Here is a 20,798-nt window from a genome sequence, read left to right as displayed (position 1 = left end):
CCGTCGAAACTGTTGCTCATGGCAGACGATAACTAGCTGACGACACGTGAGGAGCGCTACATCAGCGCTTCGCTGCATGTGAGAACCGGCCTTAACTCTCTGCAGCCAGTGTCAATAACAAAGCTACAGACTTTCTGTTGACTTTTTATTATACGTAGTACACCTTGACCACATGTCAAAAGACACTAAGTTTCTCAATAGTCTCTGACAAAGTGAGACCGGTAGGAAGGAGCTTCAGTTGTCCCGCCTCCAGCGCGAGCCTTTTACCCTTGACAATGCTTCGGCGCCTCGCGCACCTCGAGCGCGCGCGCGCAGTCAAAGCACAACGGAAGGCATGAGGCGCGTGCTAGAGGCCAGGCGTTCGAAAGATACGCCCTGCCGTTTTCTTTTTATGACTCTAGTGACTTTATTGACCCTATTAAACTAGTCAACTCGTAAAAAAAAAAAGCAAAAGAGCTTGTTTATAGTGGGGTGACTGCCTTGACTTGCCTCGTTCTGAGTGGTGCTATGCAGAGAAGCGATAACAAGTATTCTAGGAGCCGTTGTGGTGGATGTTGTTTTAGCGACTGCGCCGAATCATTATTAGTTGTACCAATGCTTTTTAGTAAGAGAGAGATAGATAGAGTCCACGAACTTCGAAACCCTTTTTTCCCTTCGACAGATCCACGAGAAATAGACAGGAGTGCTGAGCTGGCCACCGGCCAAATGATAGCCTTCATAATCGTTTGGTGTGACACGTCGCGCATTCTAGCTCAAAATATTTGCAACAATGGGAAGGCCATTTCGCCAGCCCACTTGTTCGTGAGACTGTTCACGGACTACTTTGAAGAAGTTGATTCGTTTGTTTTTGGTCTTTTATTCTTGACATTGCTAATGCATGTCGCAGAAGAGCAAATGTCGATGCTGTGGGCACTGTTGCGGACCGGACTGTCGCAACAGCGAAAGTTCGGGAGATATTCGACTATTTATGTATGAAAATTATAAACACAAAATGTACAAACCGAACCTGAAAGCTTACGTTTAAATGAAAGCTTACGTTTAACACCCTACACACTAGTGATGGGGCTGAGCAGATTACTTCAGTAAAAAAAAAAAAAGGAAAAGCAGTAAAAAAAATTGGGAGTTAAGAGTGCTGGAAAAATCAGCTCTAACAATGTAGAGGACACAAAAACAGGGCACAAGGAAAATGTGTTTGACAATTCACTGGGAAGTCCTTTGCTGTTCGAGGCGAGAACGGGAGTTTTGAGGACGAGGAGGTATAGGGCTAAATTTTAAAATACAAACACATAATTTGCTGCCTGCCATAATGAGAGCGAGACACTGCAGCACTTGGTTTTGAAGTGCACGGGGCTTCGCCCTGCCCTCTCTGAAGGGGTAACAGATTTGGCCAGGCCCCTGGGTTTTGCCGGCGATTATGGAAGGACGGAAGAGAAAGGGATTACAGTCACAAAGAGGCGATCAGAAGATTGGTGGAAATTATCTAAAGAAAATTGAACAAAGTACAACTAACTTGCACATCTGGGGGACAGGTGGGACAGAGGAAAATTGGGACTCCCTCCCGCGTGCCTCCGGCCCAAAGTTCCAACCCCCCCCCCCCTCAGTTCGTTAGGTGCTGGGGCAACGTCAACAAGGTTTGAACAGAGGAAAATTGGCGACTCCCTCGCCGGGGGGAAGAGGCGGGGGGTAATGTTTTTCAGGTTTTTGTTTGCCCGATCCCTGCAGGTCATCCTGATGATATCCCACATTGCCTGGTGATAGTTAGGAGAAAATTGCCTTAGAAGGGTGGGAAGAATCGTATGTTTGTCTTTTTAGACAGGCTAGGTGGTGCAAGTTACCGTCCGTTACAAGGGGTATAGCCATTAACATCCATTCAACATCCATTCATCCAGGGCGATTTGCGCAACCTCCTGGAAAAGGACTGTTGTGCGAGTTGGTACTTGGGTTGCCAAAGGCATGGTAGCGCTTTTTTGGACGAGGACAAAGGAAAGACATGACAGACACGAGCGCTCGTGTCTGTCTTGTCTTTCTTTCTTTTGTCCTCGTACAAAAAAGCGCTACCATGCCTTTGGCAACCCAAGTCCAATACCAACTAGCCCAACATACAGCTTTGATGAGTTGATACTGTGCACTAGAAAACATGATTTCGCTTTAGGACAAGGACAGTGGAAGAACAGACAACACAAAGTGCCAACTTTCAACTGTTTAATCACCCTCTCTGAGCAGGCCTACCCCCTACTACGACTCATCCCACTCAAAGCTGGTTAAAAGAGGAATAGCCAGTTTGTATTTCATGAACGCCTTGAGAAGGTCTTGCCACCATGCAATGCCCTGTGGGCCGGTTTTCCAAAGGCTGTGCTTGTATCTGTAGCAGAAGGCATCCCCTCCGAGAGATAGAAAAAGTGGCAGTTGTGCCGTACATGCCCAGAACAGCGCACAACCTAGGAAAGATAGCGAAACGTGTAAACGTAAAAGTTTTCTCTGCGCCGAAAAAGCTCGCCAAGGTGTGCGAATTGACAGACCCGTTCCGTAGAGCTCCGACGGGCTGCTTAAAGAAACACACGAGTCCCTTATCACTGGAAGAAAAAAAAAAATGTTGTGGCCGAAACGTTGCTGAACTAAATGGTATGAAACTCTATTTTTGATACCTGCGAACTCAATGTAGTCACTTTCCACAAAATGCAAGGAGCATATAAATCGGGTAGTGTCCACTTTCCGAGGTGCCCGTAACTGTTCTGCAGAATTTTGCAGCCAGCGATTGGTCCCGATCCCGCTGATCTTTCGGAAACTTGTGCCATAGCTTCTGCAGACACTGCCGCACAATGCTACTTTGCTATATAGAACCTGTGAGGCAGCTCTTCACGCAACACCTTGGGTGCATTCTTTTCGGAGCCGATCAGGCATTCACCACGGGCAATCACTACTCGTTTCCATATCATCAATGTACAAAACAAGTCATCTTGAAGTGCAGAACAGCGAGCGGCACAAACATAACTGCAAAGCAATCGCACGGCAAACAGTACCCGCAACGCATGTCGTTTGCTACGCGTAGAAAAAAAAAAAAGAAAAAAAAAATAATCCGTGGGAGGAAAAAAAGAAAGAAGCGCACGGTCGGGTGTATCACGTCATTTCCGGCAGTCTCTCACCCGACTTCCGTGTGCAGGTTTCCGTTTCGATCAGTTGCGTTTCTTGGCCTTATTAAAATATGTGCGACTGTATCAAAATATTAATTGGGTAGTCTTCTGACACCATATTAAATCACCTAACAAAAAATTAAAAAAAAAAAATCTTTTTTGGGGAAGTTAGTGTCCCGTTCATGACAGAGTAAGAGAGCACAATCAGAAAGTAAACGGACTTTGGGATGGCCATCCTTTGTGTCACTCTCATGACTACGGGTGCAAACCTTTATTTGCCACGTGTACTGTTCTCGCCAAACACAAAGACAACACTGAGATAATTGGGACTGACACCAGAAAAAGGGATAGCGTACTTGCGATCGGTGACTGTTGTCTGTTCTTCCACCGTCCTTGTCCTGAAGCATGATCACATTTTGTAATGGAAAAGGTTAACTATGCTGTAAGAAAGCGAGGTTCAAACAGGTTACCGTTTATCCAGGTACGGGGCAGCGTTGCGTCATTCGCATGCAACTTTTTGTACGTCACCCAGCATATTACCTGACATATAGACCCATTTGATTCTGTCAGTGCTGTGCTAGCCGCAAAATGCATCGACTTACAGTTCTTTCACGTTAGTGTTTAGGATCTTTGTGGGCAGGTCGATAGCTCTTCTAGGATTCCTTAAAGGCACAGTGTGTCACGTTATGGTATGGCTAATCTGAAAGGAAATGATACAGCGGCCCGAGGCCAAGCTGCACTCTCTGGTGTTAGTATATGCATCACAGCCGATAGACTGTGGTCTAACACAGCCAAAAGAGGTCAGACATTTGAAGAATTTGCGAAAAACCGGAGACGTTCTTCAGAGGTCCCCCCCAATTTCAAGATTGCCACAGGTTATCCAGAGTCTATGCACTTTTATTAAATGCACGCATAATCAAAAGGATGGGCACTCGAGGAACAATAAATGACATTGAAGCAGCCCCCCTATTGCTCAACACACATCCATTCAAGTACTTATATGCGCGAAGCACAAAATCACACCAGTGTTTTTCCTCAGACCTGTTCTCGAGGTTATTACCTGAAAGCTGCAACAAACAGGATTTTGCCCAAGAGACAAATGAAAGCCCAGCATCAGGGTGGAGAATAAAAATCAAGACAATATAAATAGTTTTCTAAATCATAATTCAAATCGTGATTTAGATCACACCGGTTTTACTGTGATGATTTAAATCTAACCTTTCCCGCAGAAATAATTCCCAAACTACTTTTCATGTGACGTTTTTCTATCATATAAAGCTTTCAGGGTGCGCTTGTTTCATATTGAAATCAAATGATCAAGTGAACAACTCTTCTCAGCCAATCAGAGCGTCGAGCTCTTCTTCTAAGTTCAACATAGTTTGTGTCACTTAATGTCCCATGGCAAGCAAATCAAAACGTGAAAGAAATGAAAACAAGAAAAGGAATGTCCAATTGCAAGCAAATCTCAACACGAAAGAAAAAGCAAATACAGCTTTTTCACTAACTAAAAAAATAAGCTGTTTTTGTTCTAGTATGGCAGGTTTATGTCATAAAAAAGTTGTTCATCAAATTTACTTAAAAAGCTTAAATGTACAGTAACCCTTTCTTCCGTGTTGTTTTCAGTGATTGAACAGATTGATAGATCAATCTGCCATGTTTAGAAATACATATAGCGACAAATTTTTTTTTCTAGCTACGGTAATTTATATAAAACTAAATCTGATTTATTTATTATTTTTAAAAAATCATGATTTTTGTTCCCACCCTGCTAAGCTTACATCGTTTCCCCATACGATGGCCCGCAGAGGATGCACAAGCCATCGAAACCAATCCAACGCCCTGAGAGTGCCACATGACTTCTGGGTGAAGCGCAGTGACACGCCGAGTGCATGGCTACGCGACGCGTTCATAGCACTGGACTGACTGGGACGACTCGTAGCTTTCGCTGCGGTTCATTGTAAGGTGAAACGGAGTTTAGAGTTGACCCTGCATGAGGATCAAGTCAAAACCCTGTTTAGGGCACTGCTAATTACACACAATGGTCCGCACATTCTATAAACGCAAGAAAGCATGGTATCAAAAGTCCGTCTATGCAGACCGCAGGAGATACGCCGCTCCACATAAAAAATGGATACAAAACGATATAGCATTGTTCGCTTCACTTGCATAGCAAGATGCATCTTAACAAGGTGGCATACAAAAAGTTGCAGTAGAAAAGCCAGTACACTGGGTACTCTGGCACAATACAAGATATGCAGGTGTAATGTGTAGTAGCAAAAATGTAGCATAGTATGTGTAAAAAAAAGTTGGGAATTATTTTGGGCACTGGTCAAAAAGACACGCAATAGTGAATTTTTTTTCCACTTCCATAAATTGTCAACTTCTCCTACTTATTCCACATGAGCAAGCTGCACTGACAAGTGTAGGAGGCAGTTACCATTATTTGCAGTTTTTCTGTAGTTACTGTCAAAACTTGTTTGCCCCAAAATATAAGCATCGAAAATCGTGCTTTTTGGCCAACTTGCAATGTTGAGCAGTTCTTAAAAAAAAAAAAAAAAAGTTTTTTTTTTTTTTTTAGATAAGCAAATGATGATCTTATCATTCAAAGATGTAAGAAAAAACCTGAATAATTATTCTTAAATTATCATACATAAAGAATCAGAACCCAAACAGCGCTTTTCTCGGCCACAAGTTAGTGAATATCCTCCAACCATAGGCCCAAAGTGGAAGAGAACAACAAATCTATCATTGGCAGGAATTAAACCCACCATGCAATGAAGCTGATATCAATAAAGGCATAGCCCCGACTCATATTGAATCAAGTACTTTTAACCCCTTCCTGACCATGGGAAAAGCAGCAATTCTCAAAGGACCTGTGCAACCATTCTTATCTGCCCATGCATATGCAGAAATATGACACATCAAAATGTGACCAATTGGTTTTTCTTTGAAAAGGAACAGAGGTCGGTGTAATGTGGGGAAAATATTTTAAAATGTAATTTCTTGAAAATACAATGTATGTGCAGAAGGCATATTAACGTCAAAACTTCTACAGCTATGTCAAATCAAAATGACAAATTAAAAAAATTCTGAATATACAAGACGTGTTTCACACCCACGGCCATTACTTCTTGGAGTTAGTGTACTCTAACTGACATTGTCTATTTTTGATTCGTCGAAGAGCTAGCCTCTGTAACATGTGTGCTTTTCAACGAATTAATGCTTATATTGGTGAAACACGTATAGTACACCTCAAAACCCCGGAAGAATGCTTTCTTTGTGTTCTACCTTGGTTTTATCATAGCCTTGATTGCATGTCGTTCATATTTAGCATTTTTGTCTGCCTTGTTGGGAACATAAAATGTGCAGAGGACAGACAGCATTGGAAATTATAGTGATGTTTACCGACATCCACCTGTGATGCCTAAAACACCATTTAAAGTATCTCCAGAGCTCTTGAGCTCTAAAAAATATGCTCCAATACAGTTGAATTATGTAAATAATGCCATCTTTGTGATGAAGACTGATGGAAGCAGTTAGCCATGTTAGACAAGTGCAACCACCGTTCCCAGGGCTATTTTTGACGGCATACCAACTTGTGATCAAGCTAAAACCTATGTTGAAACTGAAACTACAGTTCTTCGGTTATTTGCGAGATTGAAAAACATAATTCTCTGCACTAAATTTGATTTTTGACGACGCTTGGAAACCATCGATCACCGGGGATCGACGGCTTATGGGCATGGTCAGGAAAGAGTTAAAAACTACCAGTAAACAAGAAGAATAAAGACTTAGACTTTACAGATCCCTTCAGACACCTGCCAAAAAGGCAATGATAACTTGAAGATATTCGCTCTAGAAATTGGTTTCACAGAGTATGTCACACAATACTCAATCTCACAGTTTGGAACTTAAATATTCACAAAAATATATACAATTTTCACTCAGTATGCTGAGACAGAGATTTCTCTATAAGTGAGCAGCAAAAACATTAATGACAATTAAATTATGTTGGATACTAAACTCTACGGGCCATATATTCCAGTGGCCACTGTCCACCTCACAGAGGAGGCAGTTCCAGAGATACTAATGCCACGACAAAAAAGAAATTCATGCATAATCTTCAACACACAGGGTGTCCCCGAAAAAATTTGCAGGGTTTTTTCCATTGCAAAAGTAAACTATGCAACGCCAAACGCTCATTTTCCACCCACAGGTAGTGCTGGAGGTCCGAAGCAGATGGCAAAGTTTCAGCACGAAGCAATATTTTATTCAAAAGTTATAAATGATTTTTTTGAAAAATTCAACGGGAAAATGGGGCCCATTTTTGCCCGTTTTCGGTTTCTGTCCTCATAGAGCTCCGTGTATTTGAGAGCTCCGTCAGCCACCGTTTTCCCATTGAACTTTTCAGAAACTCGCTTATAACTTTTGAATAAAATATGGGTTCGTGCTGAACCTTTGGCATTTGGTACGGACCTCTAGCGCCACCTTGGGGCGGAGATTGAGCGTTCAGCAATGCGTAGTTTAATTTGCGGTGAAAAATACCCTGTACATTTTTTTTTCCCCGGGAACGTCCTATACATCACAGTTGAAAGTATAACCTGAGGCCTTTTTAAAGAAAAATCATGGAATGCATATTGCATGATGGAAAAGTTTCACCTTGAGCCTGCTAAGCAACTCATTACATTATTGTCTGCTGGAATTCCCAAGCATGCAGTAACCACTAATTACTAAGGCTACCAACATTTTGGAAAATCTGTGCTGGAGGAAATCGGTCTCCAACTCCCTGTGCAATGCGCATATTATTTTATGAACTCGCCCCCACACTGATACAAAACCGAAGATTGGTATGCGGACTCCGTGTGATCACAAATGCAGTAGACAAAGCTTAGAACTTGTGATATGGTGAGCAAATTAAGAAGATACAGCGCTCCCCCAAAAAAATCTTTTGAAAACTGCCTCACTGGTACACATTTTCAATTAAATTAATTTCCCCACACAAAAAAAAATGAATGCAATATTTATGTCAGCAGACATAATTTGACAGAGCTGTATAAGTGTACATCCCATCCACATTTCTTCTCTGTGCCTTTTTGCACCATACATAGGAGAGTTGAGGTGTTTACTCCTCAGGTTAAGCACAAATGGGTGCATATCTTCACTGCACTCCTTAATCCCAGTGGGAAAATGTATAGAACTGCTCTTACTCTGCCGTCACTGTGATATTGATCTCAAAACAGGCACCATCCTAGTAGCCCCTTCTAAGCCAAAATGCCTCATCTCAAAACTCGCTGTCCGCAAAATAACAAATAGAAATGCCATCCGAGAAATACTAGTACCTATAAAAATGAGATAGCTATACCCTCGTTCGTGCGAGCTGACAGTGAAGCGAAAACATTTTGTAGCCCTCAATGCGGCATCAACTCAACGCCGAACGGAGTAATTGAAGGCACGCAAGGCACAAGCTCAGCTTCGCTCGCGTCACACCGATTTGGCATGCCTAGCATCACAGGAATCGAGACGCCGACCAATGACTCTACGCCGGCGTCACTCGAGGCCATCGGCAACTGTACAGTCCAGGAGCTCTAGATGCTTTTCCCGCATGGCGTCGGTCACCTTGAACATTGGGCCGTGTCCGGGAACGACGAAGTCTGCAATGTGCAGTATCATCTGCCGGCTCTTGACCTGCTGCTTGGGGTCTTCGCTGCCGGCCACCTCTCTCCAGATCCTGGGGTCGTCGATGTCTTCTGCCTTCTCGAACAGGTCACCTAAAGGACGTCGCACAAAAGAAAACCCTCCGTCAAGTAGATTGACAGACGTCTCGAGGCAGAGCACATGAAACACGCACCTCAATGGTATTCTTGTAACATGTCAGCTATTCGTAGCCATGTTGCCATGTGCACTGCGCAAAACTGTTGGAGTGAACACGAGATCAAAGACTTTTGGCATATTGCTTCTAAAGGGTATTGGTGTGCATAAAATTTTACCTCTTATGTTAGTGTCCCAAAATGAGTGCCTTAGACTATAGTGGTAGTTTTGATGACAGCCATTTCATTTTAAGAGAAAATAAAGACTGGCAATCATCTATTTGCATTACCAGGTATGTATAAAGTGATTAGACATCCCGATTTAGGCGGGATAGGTCCCGCTTTTCCGACAGTGATCCCGCTGTCCCGCCAGCACGCTTGTGGAACGGTGTTTTGTCCTACTTAGGCGCCCCCAAACATTGAATAGATAAAAGACACGGTTAAACAAAAGGATGCATTAGTAGAGAGGGTGCATTCTCTGATCAATGAACAAGATATGCTTTAAAGCGATGGTGATGCTGAAGGTTAATTTGCGTATGACATGTGAACAGTACTATGGACATACTATCTACAAAAATAAATCCAATAATACTAAAGAAATGTTCCAGCCATACTACATAAAAGGGTTCCAAACTTGCAAACTTCAGCAGACAACAAGGTAATGAGTTGCTTAGCCAGTTTTGAGTTTGGAGAAAATTTTGGAGCAGAAAAAATCTCGTTATGAAGCCCCTTTGTATCAGAAAAAATAGCTTTATGGAGCAGCTCTGGAGGAGCACATATGCAAGTTTGGCGCAATTCAATGCAGTTCCCTATTTGTGATGCCGGCATGCATTTATGTGGTCAGTTACGTGACGCCCATTAAAAAGCCAAAATTAGCAGTACTACTGTACTATAGTTGGTGACAGGTTAAGACTAAAGTGGAAACTCCTCCCACCCCTTTCCACTTTAGCAGAGCAAACACTGGAGAGGAGGTCACCTCCTCCAGCGTTCACTCTGCTAAAGTGGAAAGAGCTGGGAAGAGCTTCCACTTTACTTTTCACCTGTCACCGAATATAGCAGGGGTGGCCAGACAGACATACTGAAAGAGCCATAAAAAGGAACCAGTTTAAGCAAGGAGCTGCAAAAAAAGGGGGCGTGTCACCCAAAACAGGTCCCGTCTCCTCAGTTGGTGGACACGGCAAATTCCGCTCATAAAATGATTGCTCAGTATGTTTCTTCAGTGTAAGTCCCCATTTGTAAAACAAGGACCTTACTCTTTTTTTTTCTTCTGTCTTTCCTTTTGATTTTGCTGGGGGTAGGTTTACCAGGGAGCCGCGAGGCCGCGAGCCGCACTGGTGCTCCCAGAGAGCCACATGAGGCTCATGAGCCGTGGTTTGGTAACCCCTGGACTATAGTCAAATTGCCCTTCAACTGCTCTGAAGCTGTGCTTTAAACTTAGTCAAATTTGTGTCTTGTTCACATTAGTGCTAGTAGACTAAAGTTAGCAGGACTGGCGTAAGCGTGCGAACTATAACCATTGGTAGGTTGATGTAGAGTACCAATTGGACCATCTAGACTAGGCGCCTTCAAATGTCTTGGCTAAGGGGCCGGATTGGGCACTTGTCACACTCCACAGGGCCGGAAAATAAACAAAATTACATTAGTGAGAAAAAACTAAATAAGTAAGCCTACATAAGCATTTGAAAAACAAAATCTAAAATAGAGCAAAAAAAAATGTAAGGTGGTTGAATAATTTATACTTTACTTTAAACACTTTATATTTAAATGCTTTCACCCGTATTCACCAGGTGCGAGTAGGGCCTGTTTAACCACCTACTAGCGATGTCGTCAACTAAAATGATCACGTGGCGAGCGATAGTCGCCGCTAAGTGAGCGCTTTGAATTCACCGGTCATGGTTAGGGCCTAGTCGCCCAGCGCGACTAAGTCGACTAACAAATCTTAGTCATGGGGTAGGGCTAGTTTAGCCGGTGTTTAGCGGGTGACTAGCGGCTCAGTGCCATGGCCGACTCGTATCACCACTGACCACCAGCGCTAACGAAGCACTTACTGTCTCGGAATGCTGGGGGACACATGTAGAAAGAATTGGAGGAGGAAATATTGTGTAAATAGCCCTGTTCAACGGCCAGAGATACCACCAAAGTGATCTCAACAGGGCGCCGGACGGCGAGAAAAAAACGCATTTACAGGCACCGTTACTAGATCAACTCAGTTATGGAACTTCCCATAGACGCAGTACATTGGAGGGGGTCCGAAACCGTGTCTGATTTTTTTGCAGCTAGGTGGTGCTGCCGGCGCATTATTCCACGCCTTTTCGTCTGCTACTGCTCCGCGGCTGCTTGCGAGTCCCGACTCCTCTCGAGGTTCAGCATGGTTTTTTGCCCTTTCACTAGTAAAAATGACAATTTGAGCATGAAAAGCGCTACGACCGTTTTGGCATACGCTTTGCATTATTGTAAAATGCTGCTGCCTTAGCTGTGCTGACAGCGCGAAGCGTTTCGAACAACCCAAATTCGTCTGCGCCGCAATCCAATGGCTACAATCAGGGCAAGTTTGTACATATTGTCATAGTAGATGTGCCGATAACTACCAACTGCAGCAGAAACAATTTGAAAGTCGTCTGCTACTGTCAGAAAAAGCGTCACAAACATCCGTAAGCTCAGTAGGCCAGATGCAACAGCCATGTACGATCTCTATGGCAACGGCCACAAGCGTGCCGTCAATGATGATGATAGCGAGTAATAATGCGGAGCGCCCGCACTCTAACAGGCGCCACGCAAAGGGACCCCCCTCCGGAGCGCAGTTCCAGAACTGAGTTGGTTCTAATAACATTGCTTACAGGTGCTTCCATATTTGCTTATGTCGCTGGCAATGCGACTTCCGTATTTCTTCCTTGCGTTTCTTTTAATTTTTCTTTGTAAAACTCTGTCTCGGGCAATTAGTCTCTCATTGTAACTTTTTTCTTCCTGATAAAGATTTAAATATTAGTTTTTATACGATAAAATACCCATTTGCGCAGCGGAATTTAAGTATGCGTGCGCGTGAAATTTTTACGTCACGTCTGCTTCTTAGCTCTGGCAAGATAGTCACCCGCTCGCTTCGCGCTCGTGAATACCGCAGGACTAGTCGATCCTTAGTCGCTGATTTTTTCTCTTAGTTCGCGACTACTTAGTCGCAATACTAACTTTAAAACAGCCCTAGTTAGTCACGACTGGTGAATACGGGTGAATATGTTGTTAATTTTGACATTACACAATACTTGTGACCCAGAAAACTCAAGAGGCATAAATCAAAGTTCATTACTGTGGCATAAAAAATACAGGGCAGAAGAAGACTAATGAGAATGCTAGATCTGATGATGAGAATATGCAAGAGTTATGACAGATTATAGTTACACATACATGAACAGGGAACTATGAATTGTAATGCTGGTGATGACAATGGACAACAAATACTGTGACGAGAGGGCCTGCGTTTTGATGTAGATTTTCTCATTCTTACTTATACCTTCGCTAGCTAGCGCTTCTGAAACGTGTTGCAACAACACCTTTTTTTTTTTTTTTTTTAAGGACTTTTTTTTTTTTGCATTAAAAGCAGTGGGTTGTGGGCCAAGCGCCACTGAAAAGACTCCGGCCATCTGCGGGCTGGAGGGAGTGCCTCTACGGGCCGGGGTCTCGAGACCCCTGCTCCAGATAGAGGGGTAAATGGCACTACACAGTCTTCCCAGATGACATAAAAAAATTAGTTTTTTTTAAATTTAGACACATTAACGGGTAGTATGATCAAGGATTCACAGCCTTTGACGTAATGAAAAGGCAACAATTTGTAACCAAGCAGTCCAGACCATTGATCTCCATGACAAGTTGCTCGATCGCGCATCCCCGCTTGGTCGGTGCAGTGCAAGTACAGTGAACTAGAAATGATTGAATGAGGCAAGCTACAGGCTTCGCTCACGCATTCAGTTGAACTCAGAATTTGGAAAGTTGGTGTGGTGAAGCTGCAATCGAAGTGGCTTGGGTTGTCTGGATTTTCGCTATGACGTCATCGTCGTTGTTCGCCGTCGTGACGACATGTTGCGTCGAGGACGATGGCATTGTGACATCAATCGATGTTGTAAAGCGTTCGTGACATTGCGTCGTGTTGAGGACGACGCCGTTACGTGAAATCAAGTCGCCGTTGTAGTGCAATCGTGACGACGCGCCACATCGAGGACGACATCGACGTGGTCGTCCATGCCCCATGCAACGTCAAACGTCGTTATGATATCACGTTAACATCATCCTGATGTCGCATTACGTAATTGTCATATTAACGTCGTCCTGATGTCATGGGATGTCGTCGTCAACGTCACAAATTGTCGGGACATCATTGTGACGTCGAGTTGCGTCATGTCGAAAATGACGTCGACGACCTGACGCCAAGCATCTTTATGACGTTGCACTGATGACAAGGACGCTGTCGTCTTGACGTAGCGTGACCTCGTCGTCGTCAACGTTGACATCGCCGTCGTTGTCAGTGTAATATGACGCCAGAATGCAGTCTTGATGTAGTGTAACGCGCATTGTCAACATCAACAACGACGTCAATGCGTTGTCGTGATGTCGCATGGCGTTGTGACGGCATGTGAGGTCGGGGTGATGTTATGTATTGACGTGACGCCCCACGTCTGGATAGTATAAAAATATAGCCCGGGGCTCTATTGTTTCTATGTCCTTGACATGTGTGCTGGTCGAGCGTGGCAATGGAATGCAACGCTTTTTTCATAAGAAGCGGCTGATAAAATACATTGAGCTTTTATTGTAGTGTCCGTTTACTCCTTGTTTATGCAAATCCAAGCCACTTTGCTTGTACCGCCCTCTCATAATTTTTCCACATGCGGAGCTTTAGATATAGCACTCCGGTGGCCCCGCTCATCCTCTTTCTAGTTCGCTTCAGCACAAGTGCGGCCACCGGACGGCCATCTTGCAACACAGAAAGTCGTCCTTTTGGAGCACAGTGAGGCTGGGCAACAGCATGCTTCAGACACATTTTCTGCCCGTTTGTGGTCATTCGCCAAAGAAGTTTCTTAAAACCTTGTGTAAACGGTGATACAGTAGAATCTCGATGATACGAATCTCGAGGGGAACCGAAAATATTCATATAATCCGAAATTCGTATAAACAAAAAACAAGTCACATAAGTACACGAAAGCAAAGCGGGGCCTATTTGTCTTTTATTGGTCACACTCCCGGCCAAAGAAGTCAGTAATGTTCTTCCGAGTCTTCCTTTTTTCAATAACACCCAAGAGACAGTTTTGGAACATGTAAAAACGTGCGCATGTGTCGTCGCTGATATAGATAGAGCTCACTATGCGCCGCAGCACGTCGAGGGCATGCAGCGCTTCAGCAGTCGTTGGCTGTTGCTCGTCGTTAGTTACATCATCAGCATCTCCACTACTAGCCTCCCCTTGCTATGCCGTCACTTCAGCAATGATTTCCTCGACAGTCCTTAATCCGCAAGTCGCAAGGTTGTCATCCGCGATAATAAAATCGACAGCAGATTCCTCAGCACAAAGTAGGTCCTAGTCCTTAATTGTCAAGTTTTCTTCTGGCTCCAGAGGAGCAGCCACTGTACGGTTTACGAATCCACACTTGCAAAAGCAGTTTGCCATGGTGCTCGCAGTAACATGGTCCGAGGACACATAGAGGAGGTGCAAAGCATTTAGCAGGCTTATTCGAAGCTCTTCGTCTTGCCGTTCGATCTTGGCGAGCAGAAGCCCTTTGAAATGGCACTTTACGTTCCGAATTATGCCGACGTCCAGTGGCTGGAGGTGGCTCGTTGTGTTAACCGGTAGAAACACCACACTAACATTTTTTAGGCTAACTTGTTTCGGGTGGGCAGCGCACTGGTCGAGGAACAGTAGGATCTTCCTACCCTGGCATGACATTTTGTTGTCAAGGTATGTGAGAAATTCCTGAAAAAAGGGTCTTGTCATCCAAAACTTCTCGTTTGCCTTATAAATGCAGGGCAAACAACCTGCCCCATTGAAACACCTCGGCTTCTCGAATCTGCCGATGGCGGCCAGCTTCATCTTTTCAGAACCATAGGAATTGCAACAAAAAAGAATGGTAACTCTCTGCTTGCTCTTCTGTCTGCCCTTTCAAGTCTGGCCCTTGAAGCAAAGGCTCTTCTCTGGTTGTACATTAATGAAGACACCTGCCTCATCAGCGTTGAATATATCACGGGCTTCATAACCCGCAATAAGCGACGGGAGAGTGTCTGTCATCCAGTCAGTGACGACAGATTAATCTGCTTTCTTGCCTTCGCCGCAGACTTGTTTATATGCCAAGCCATGTCTAGCTTTAAAACGGTGCACCCAACCGCCCGATGCATGGAAGTTCTCTATGTCGAGCGAAAGCTCAACACTGACCACGCTAACAGTACTTTTTCAAGCTTCTCGTGTTGCGCAGTCTTCGCTTGTTTCAAGCCTCGTCCACTTTCCTCAGAACTTCCAGCTTCTCCTTGAAGGACTCGCCCTCGCCCAGTCAGCAGTTTTATTAGCAATTTTCTCTTGCGAGACGATGACGCTCACGTCATGAACGCCGATTCCGAATGTCGTTTCTCGTGTTCACTCGATTGACTGAGAGTTGCTAAAACCCATTTATCATGTGACAACAAAAATAAAGCAGCAACCCTGGAGTAGGTGAATGCGAGTTACTCCGGCAATCCGAATTCGAATCACGTGACAACACAGATAGTGCAGCAACGGTGGGCGTGGGCATGTTTTCGAATTTTGGAACGCAGCCACAGTTATTGTGATTGCAGCGCGTACCTATGTAGAAAGAGCGGCAAGAGAAATAACACAAAAACGGCGGCTACAGTTGTCGGAGCCGAGTGATGCCGCCCTAAAGAATGTTTAAACTTTGTCGATCGTTGTTCGTATGATCCACCGCGGCCCGAGGAAGAATTCGGACTATCCAGAAACGTAATACATTAGCCTTAAGCAGTGATGTGATTAGCCTAAGCCATTTTGGAGCACCTTTTGGAGCAGCCAAAACAGTGTTTTGGAGCAGCAAACGTGGCCTTTGGAGCAGCCAAGATAGTGTTTTGGAGCAGCAAAAGTGGCTCTTGGAGCAGCCAAAACAGTGCTTCAGAGCAGAAAAAGTAACTTTTGGAGCATATATTCTTAGAAAAATAAATATTTGTTTTAAGTGCTGAAGAAACGAAGGCCACTTTGTGTTGAATTGTGGCGTGTTGGGGCGCAACTCGCCGCTTGTGTTTTTGCTGCTGAGACATCCCACAAGTATGCAAAGCTGTAAACGTTGCCGAGCAATCCCCCCCCTCCCCAAAAAAAAATAAAATAAAGCACTTACTGGTTTTCGACGTGGCAGATTTTTTTATAAAAAGTGAGCAAACGTAAAACAATGGATTGCAAGCGTCTCAGCTGGTGCCTCTCGTGCAATCATGTTCACATGCACGTGAGGGCAACTTCGGCAGGCTTGCAGTTACACGTGCTTCGTCGCGCGAGCGGAGACAACGGCTGTTCGGCCGAAACCGAAACCATGCCACTTCGCTCCGTCGCCAACTGGTTCCCAAAATAGTATGCAAAATGTAACTCTCCAGCATACAACAATAAACGGTCCAGCGGCGCGTGCTTGCCAGGCCGGCAGGCGAGGTACAGGCTAAACACACAGAAAAAAAGAACCTGAGTGTATCGACGCAAGACATTGCGAATCAAGGTCAAAAAGTTCTTGGAGCGCTTTGTGAAACGACTGAACTCGAGACAAACAAGCGCCCTGTGCGGGTTCAGCGTGCAGACATTGCCTTCGTTGCTTATATAGCTCGCTTCTCGTCATCAACTTTCTTTCGCGGCAGATTTTTCACGTACCCGGGTCTTTCTCGTAAGAAAGCCCACCGAGAGAAGCCTAGATAATCAAAGCTTCGCCAAGCAGTCATTGAGTTAAAGAGGGATTTTTGTAGCACCGTATGATTTAAACAAGAGCAGGAATGTCGACGTGTTTCAGTTTAGAAAGCGCCATATCTGCAGCGACGTGGGGACGGCAACACACGACGTCGCGCGACCACGGCGACTGTGTTCGCGCGAGCGCTTCAGCTCGCAAAGTAACTCTCGCCGCGCAAAAACGTGGTTTTGTTTCACAGCATGACGGCATGGCTGGCACACGGCACACTAACGTCGGAGCGTCCGCACACGCCCACGTCTATCGCTAAAAAATTAAAAAAAAAAAAAAAAAAGACGCGAGACGAGATTTTTTAGACGACGGGAGCGCGAAACGCAAGACGACGGGAAAAATCACGGAAGACCGGATAGACGATTGATACAGGGTACTTTGTGTCGGGCGGCGTCTTGAGCCACCTAGCTCACGTATGCTCAATTACGGTTCTTAGTTTAGTTTCGTTTTTGAAAAGCGACCAAAATTGGTCCTTTGGCGCAGGCTTGGCACAAATTAGCCATATTTCAGCGAAATGTAGCAGGATGTAGCAGGGCTAGCCCCTTGGCGCAGTTTGGCGCAATTGGCACAGCAATCACATCACTGCTTAAAGGGGCCCTGCAATCATATTTAAGCGTCTACCTTTTTTGCGGTTTCCACGTTTCTTGGGGTTGGGGCAAGCCAGCGGGCACGGAGAGAGTAACTAAATATCAGTGTGTCATATTTTAACCGGACGATGCGGAAACCTCCTCCACCGACGAGGGCGACCCGCAGTACCGAAAGCGCGCAAAATGTGACGTCTTTGGTCCTGGGCTTGTCACTGGTCAAAGGCGCTAAGAGCTTTTTTTTAGTCGAGACACAAAATATAAGTGTCGCGAACCGCTTCGATTATGTATGAAAGTAGTTTTTGTTCACTATTTTAGATCAGAAAAGAAACAAATGCAGTTTAGAAAGTACGGAAACGAGAAATGGCCTGTCGACATACCCGCCACCAAGCGGCGGAAAAAAACGGCGCATACTAGAAAAGGCTAGTGGGATGAGGCTACGACAAACGAGGAGAGTAGAAAGGTCCCGGATGTACGCGGCGGCGCTGTGGTCGTATACCGGCTCAAGAATCCGACCGGTTCCGAGCGTTCCGAAGGCCTTCGGCGCGGGCCCTGTTGGCGATTGGGCCATTTGGCGGTGCGTCAGCGCGAAGTGGCTCCTGTTCTGAACTGATCTTTACCCCGTGCTTGCTGTCGTTTGTGGCCAATGAAATGTTAAGCCGAATTAGTGTTTAGTCGCGCTGCAAATGCAATACGAGCTGCCCCGGCCGCCCACTTCATACAGCCTATCCAACACGTGCTTTAGTGGCGCCCTCTCGAGCCGTCGACACGGAGTGCGGCAGCCGTATGCGCTCGATGAGCTCACTACTCTTCCTCTAGTTCAAGGCCACTCAAGGCAGGACCTACGACGTCATGAAGGAGGTTATTTTTTGCTTGTTTTTGTAATTCTAATTTGCCTATAACTTTTAAAATAAAGCGAAATTTGAGAAAAGAAAAGTTGGATTAAGTTACTACGATCAGTACGCTCAGGTTCAGTGCAAATTAAAAACCAGTCAAAAAGTCATTGCAGGGCCCCTTTAAGGGACTTTGGCTGGGGATTTTTAAAAATTCATATCATCCCGAAATTTGGATGAACTGTGATCGTATCATCGAGCTGTCTTTGAGGACCTGTAGAAATTTTTCCCAAAGCGCAGCACTGCAGAAAAAAGGCGCAACTTGTGAAACACAAGTCTCGCCGGTCTTGCGGCGTGATCAAAGCTTCCTTGGTACGCCGAAGAGCTGCGTCTCTGTGCCTTCGCACGCTTGGATACCCATCAAGAATTGACGCCATGTGGATGTGTTTTGTGAGTGCAATGTGCGTGAAAACGTATGTGCCTCTGAAGCAGCGTTTTACTTTACTCTAATGACTGCACTTGTAAATTGCGGCATTCATGATCCAGAAACGAGCTTGATGCAGTGGCGACGGAAACTGGGGGGGGGGGGAGGTGAGGTGGCGGAGGCACGGCGATGGCGTCGCGTGTTTTGTTTCCTAGACACTTCTAGCAATCAGTTTAGTAGAAAGGAAATGATAAGAGTTCAAGGGAGGCTTTTTTGTGGGATATACGCAAGAGGCACGAATAAGCCCTGACCGAGGTGGAGGAATTCTCGAGTAACCGCATGAGGCTACAATGAAGCAGTTCGCAGTAAGTATTCAATTATTTTAATAAAGAAAACAAAGTATGTTATTTGAGACATTCAGCAGTTCCAATAAACACAACACTACACGCTTGTTATAAAATGGAGCACATAAATAGAAATTTATTCCGAGTCTGACTCCTCACTGACCCAAAAACATTATAGTATGCCTGTTAGTGGACATTATGCTTGGGCCCACGCTGTGTTCTATAAACTGCATTACCTGGTGATGCAGACTTATCTTTGAGTAGCACGAAACTGTTAGCAACTCGCCGGAACAGCTGGACGATCGAGAACATTGTGGCCAATATGTATGCAGCAAAGACATCTACGCACGACACACCTTCAAAACTTTCCCACGGCGTCGATTCTTGATCGGTATGCATGCGTGCGAAGGCACAAAGAGGCAGCACTTCGGCATGCCAAGGAAGCTTTGATCATGCTGCGAGACCAGCGAGACTTACATTTGACGAGTTGTGCCTTTTTCCTACGGTGCTGCTCTTTCGTAAAAATTTCCTCATGTTCTCGAAGGCAACTATCACCGTTCGCGCATGGTTTTAAGGAACTTATTTGGCGAATGACGGCGAATGAGCAGAAAATGTGTCTTCGAGCATGTTGCCGACCAGCCTCTGCAACACTGCAAAACGCTGACTTTCTGTGTCGCAAGTATAGTTTAAACTTGTTTAAACTTTTTATGGCTCGGCATCAAATGCCATGGAGGCAGAAGCCTGGATTGAATTGTGATGGCCAAACCCCACTGGATCCCTATAGTTGCCAGACAAAAACGAAAACTCCTCCAAAAACCAATTTGTCCGCATTTGTTCACTTTGGCGCAGTTTGGTGCAAGTTTTCCCTTTGGGAGCAGAAAGGCACAGGCAAGCGGGAATTTATGAATATGGTGCAAATGGCGCAACTGGACCACCTTTGTACATACATACTACATGTGCATGTCAAACAGTATGCAATCTGCAAGGAAAAGGAATGCCTGCAGTGTATACGAAATAATAAAAAAAAAAGGGTGATTTGTTATCTAGGTGTTGACTTCATCCATGCCTGTAAGTAAGTTGTTAGTTCCCAGACAAACAGGGCTGCATACTGACTAACAAAATACATAATATGAATGCAAATTCATATTACCATAGAATACTGTGCATCTGCCCATTCCACATTAAGCGCCCATTACCAAATTTGTAAGATTGGAGAAAATAGGAACAGTACATTTATATGCAAAATTGGTGATCGGACAAGAGCCCATCCCCATTCTTTTGTGATTATCTCCAAAGCTTGAGCGGGCGCTTGCCCAGTATTTTACGGTATGTACTAGGTTGGATAAATGCACAGTCATCCCATGGGTGATGTGCAACTAGCTTGCGAGTCACCCATCGGGGCATCGAGGGCGAAAGTAAGAAATGACAGTCTCTGACTAACGCCAAATGTGAAACAGCCAGAGAGTGTGATCTCTAACACCGCACTAAGCGGTAGCAACACCAAAATCAAAATATTAAAAAAATATATATATTTTGTATAGTTTATGCTTTTAAACAGTCTGCAGAGCATAGAATATACCAACATTTCAATGTGTACAGTCTTCAGACTATAGTTTGGAAAATATGGTATCCTTTCTGGTTTCAACCTGATTCTGAAAGCCTCTTTTGTTAGCAGTGTTTATCTGCACCAGCCCAACTATACCAGAGGAAGGGAGAAGGGCCCATGCC

The 20,798-nt window shown here is 44.7% G+C and overlaps 1 protein-coding gene across 1 annotated transcript in view; it reads right to left on the bottom strand.

The window, feature by feature from the left end:
• Positions 1–4,007: 4,007 nt before the first annotated feature.
• LOC8026094 (metallo-beta-lactamase domain-containing protein 1) overlaps positions 4,008–20,798 on the bottom strand; it is a 55,000-nt gene continuing 38,209 nt past the window's right edge. The window contains exon 7 of the mRNA XM_042293838.1: positions 4,008–8,899. Within this exon, the coding sequence (XP_042149772.1) occupies positions 8,679–8,899 (221 nt within the window). The 3' untranslated portion in view covers positions 4,008–8,678. The remainder of the gene's footprint in view (positions 8,900–20,798) is intronic.

This window comes from Ixodes scapularis, unplaced genomic scaffold, assembly GCF_016920785.2.
Source record: "Ixodes scapularis isolate PalLabHiFi unplaced genomic scaffold, ASM1692078v2 PGA_scaffold5__190_contigs__length_132052651, whole genome shotgun sequence".
Taxonomy (NCBI): domain Eukaryota; kingdom Metazoa; phylum Arthropoda; class Arachnida; order Ixodida; family Ixodidae; genus Ixodes; species Ixodes scapularis.
The sequence above is the reverse complement of the archived record's forward strand: the minus strand, read 5'-3'. Positions and strand labels throughout refer to the sequence as shown.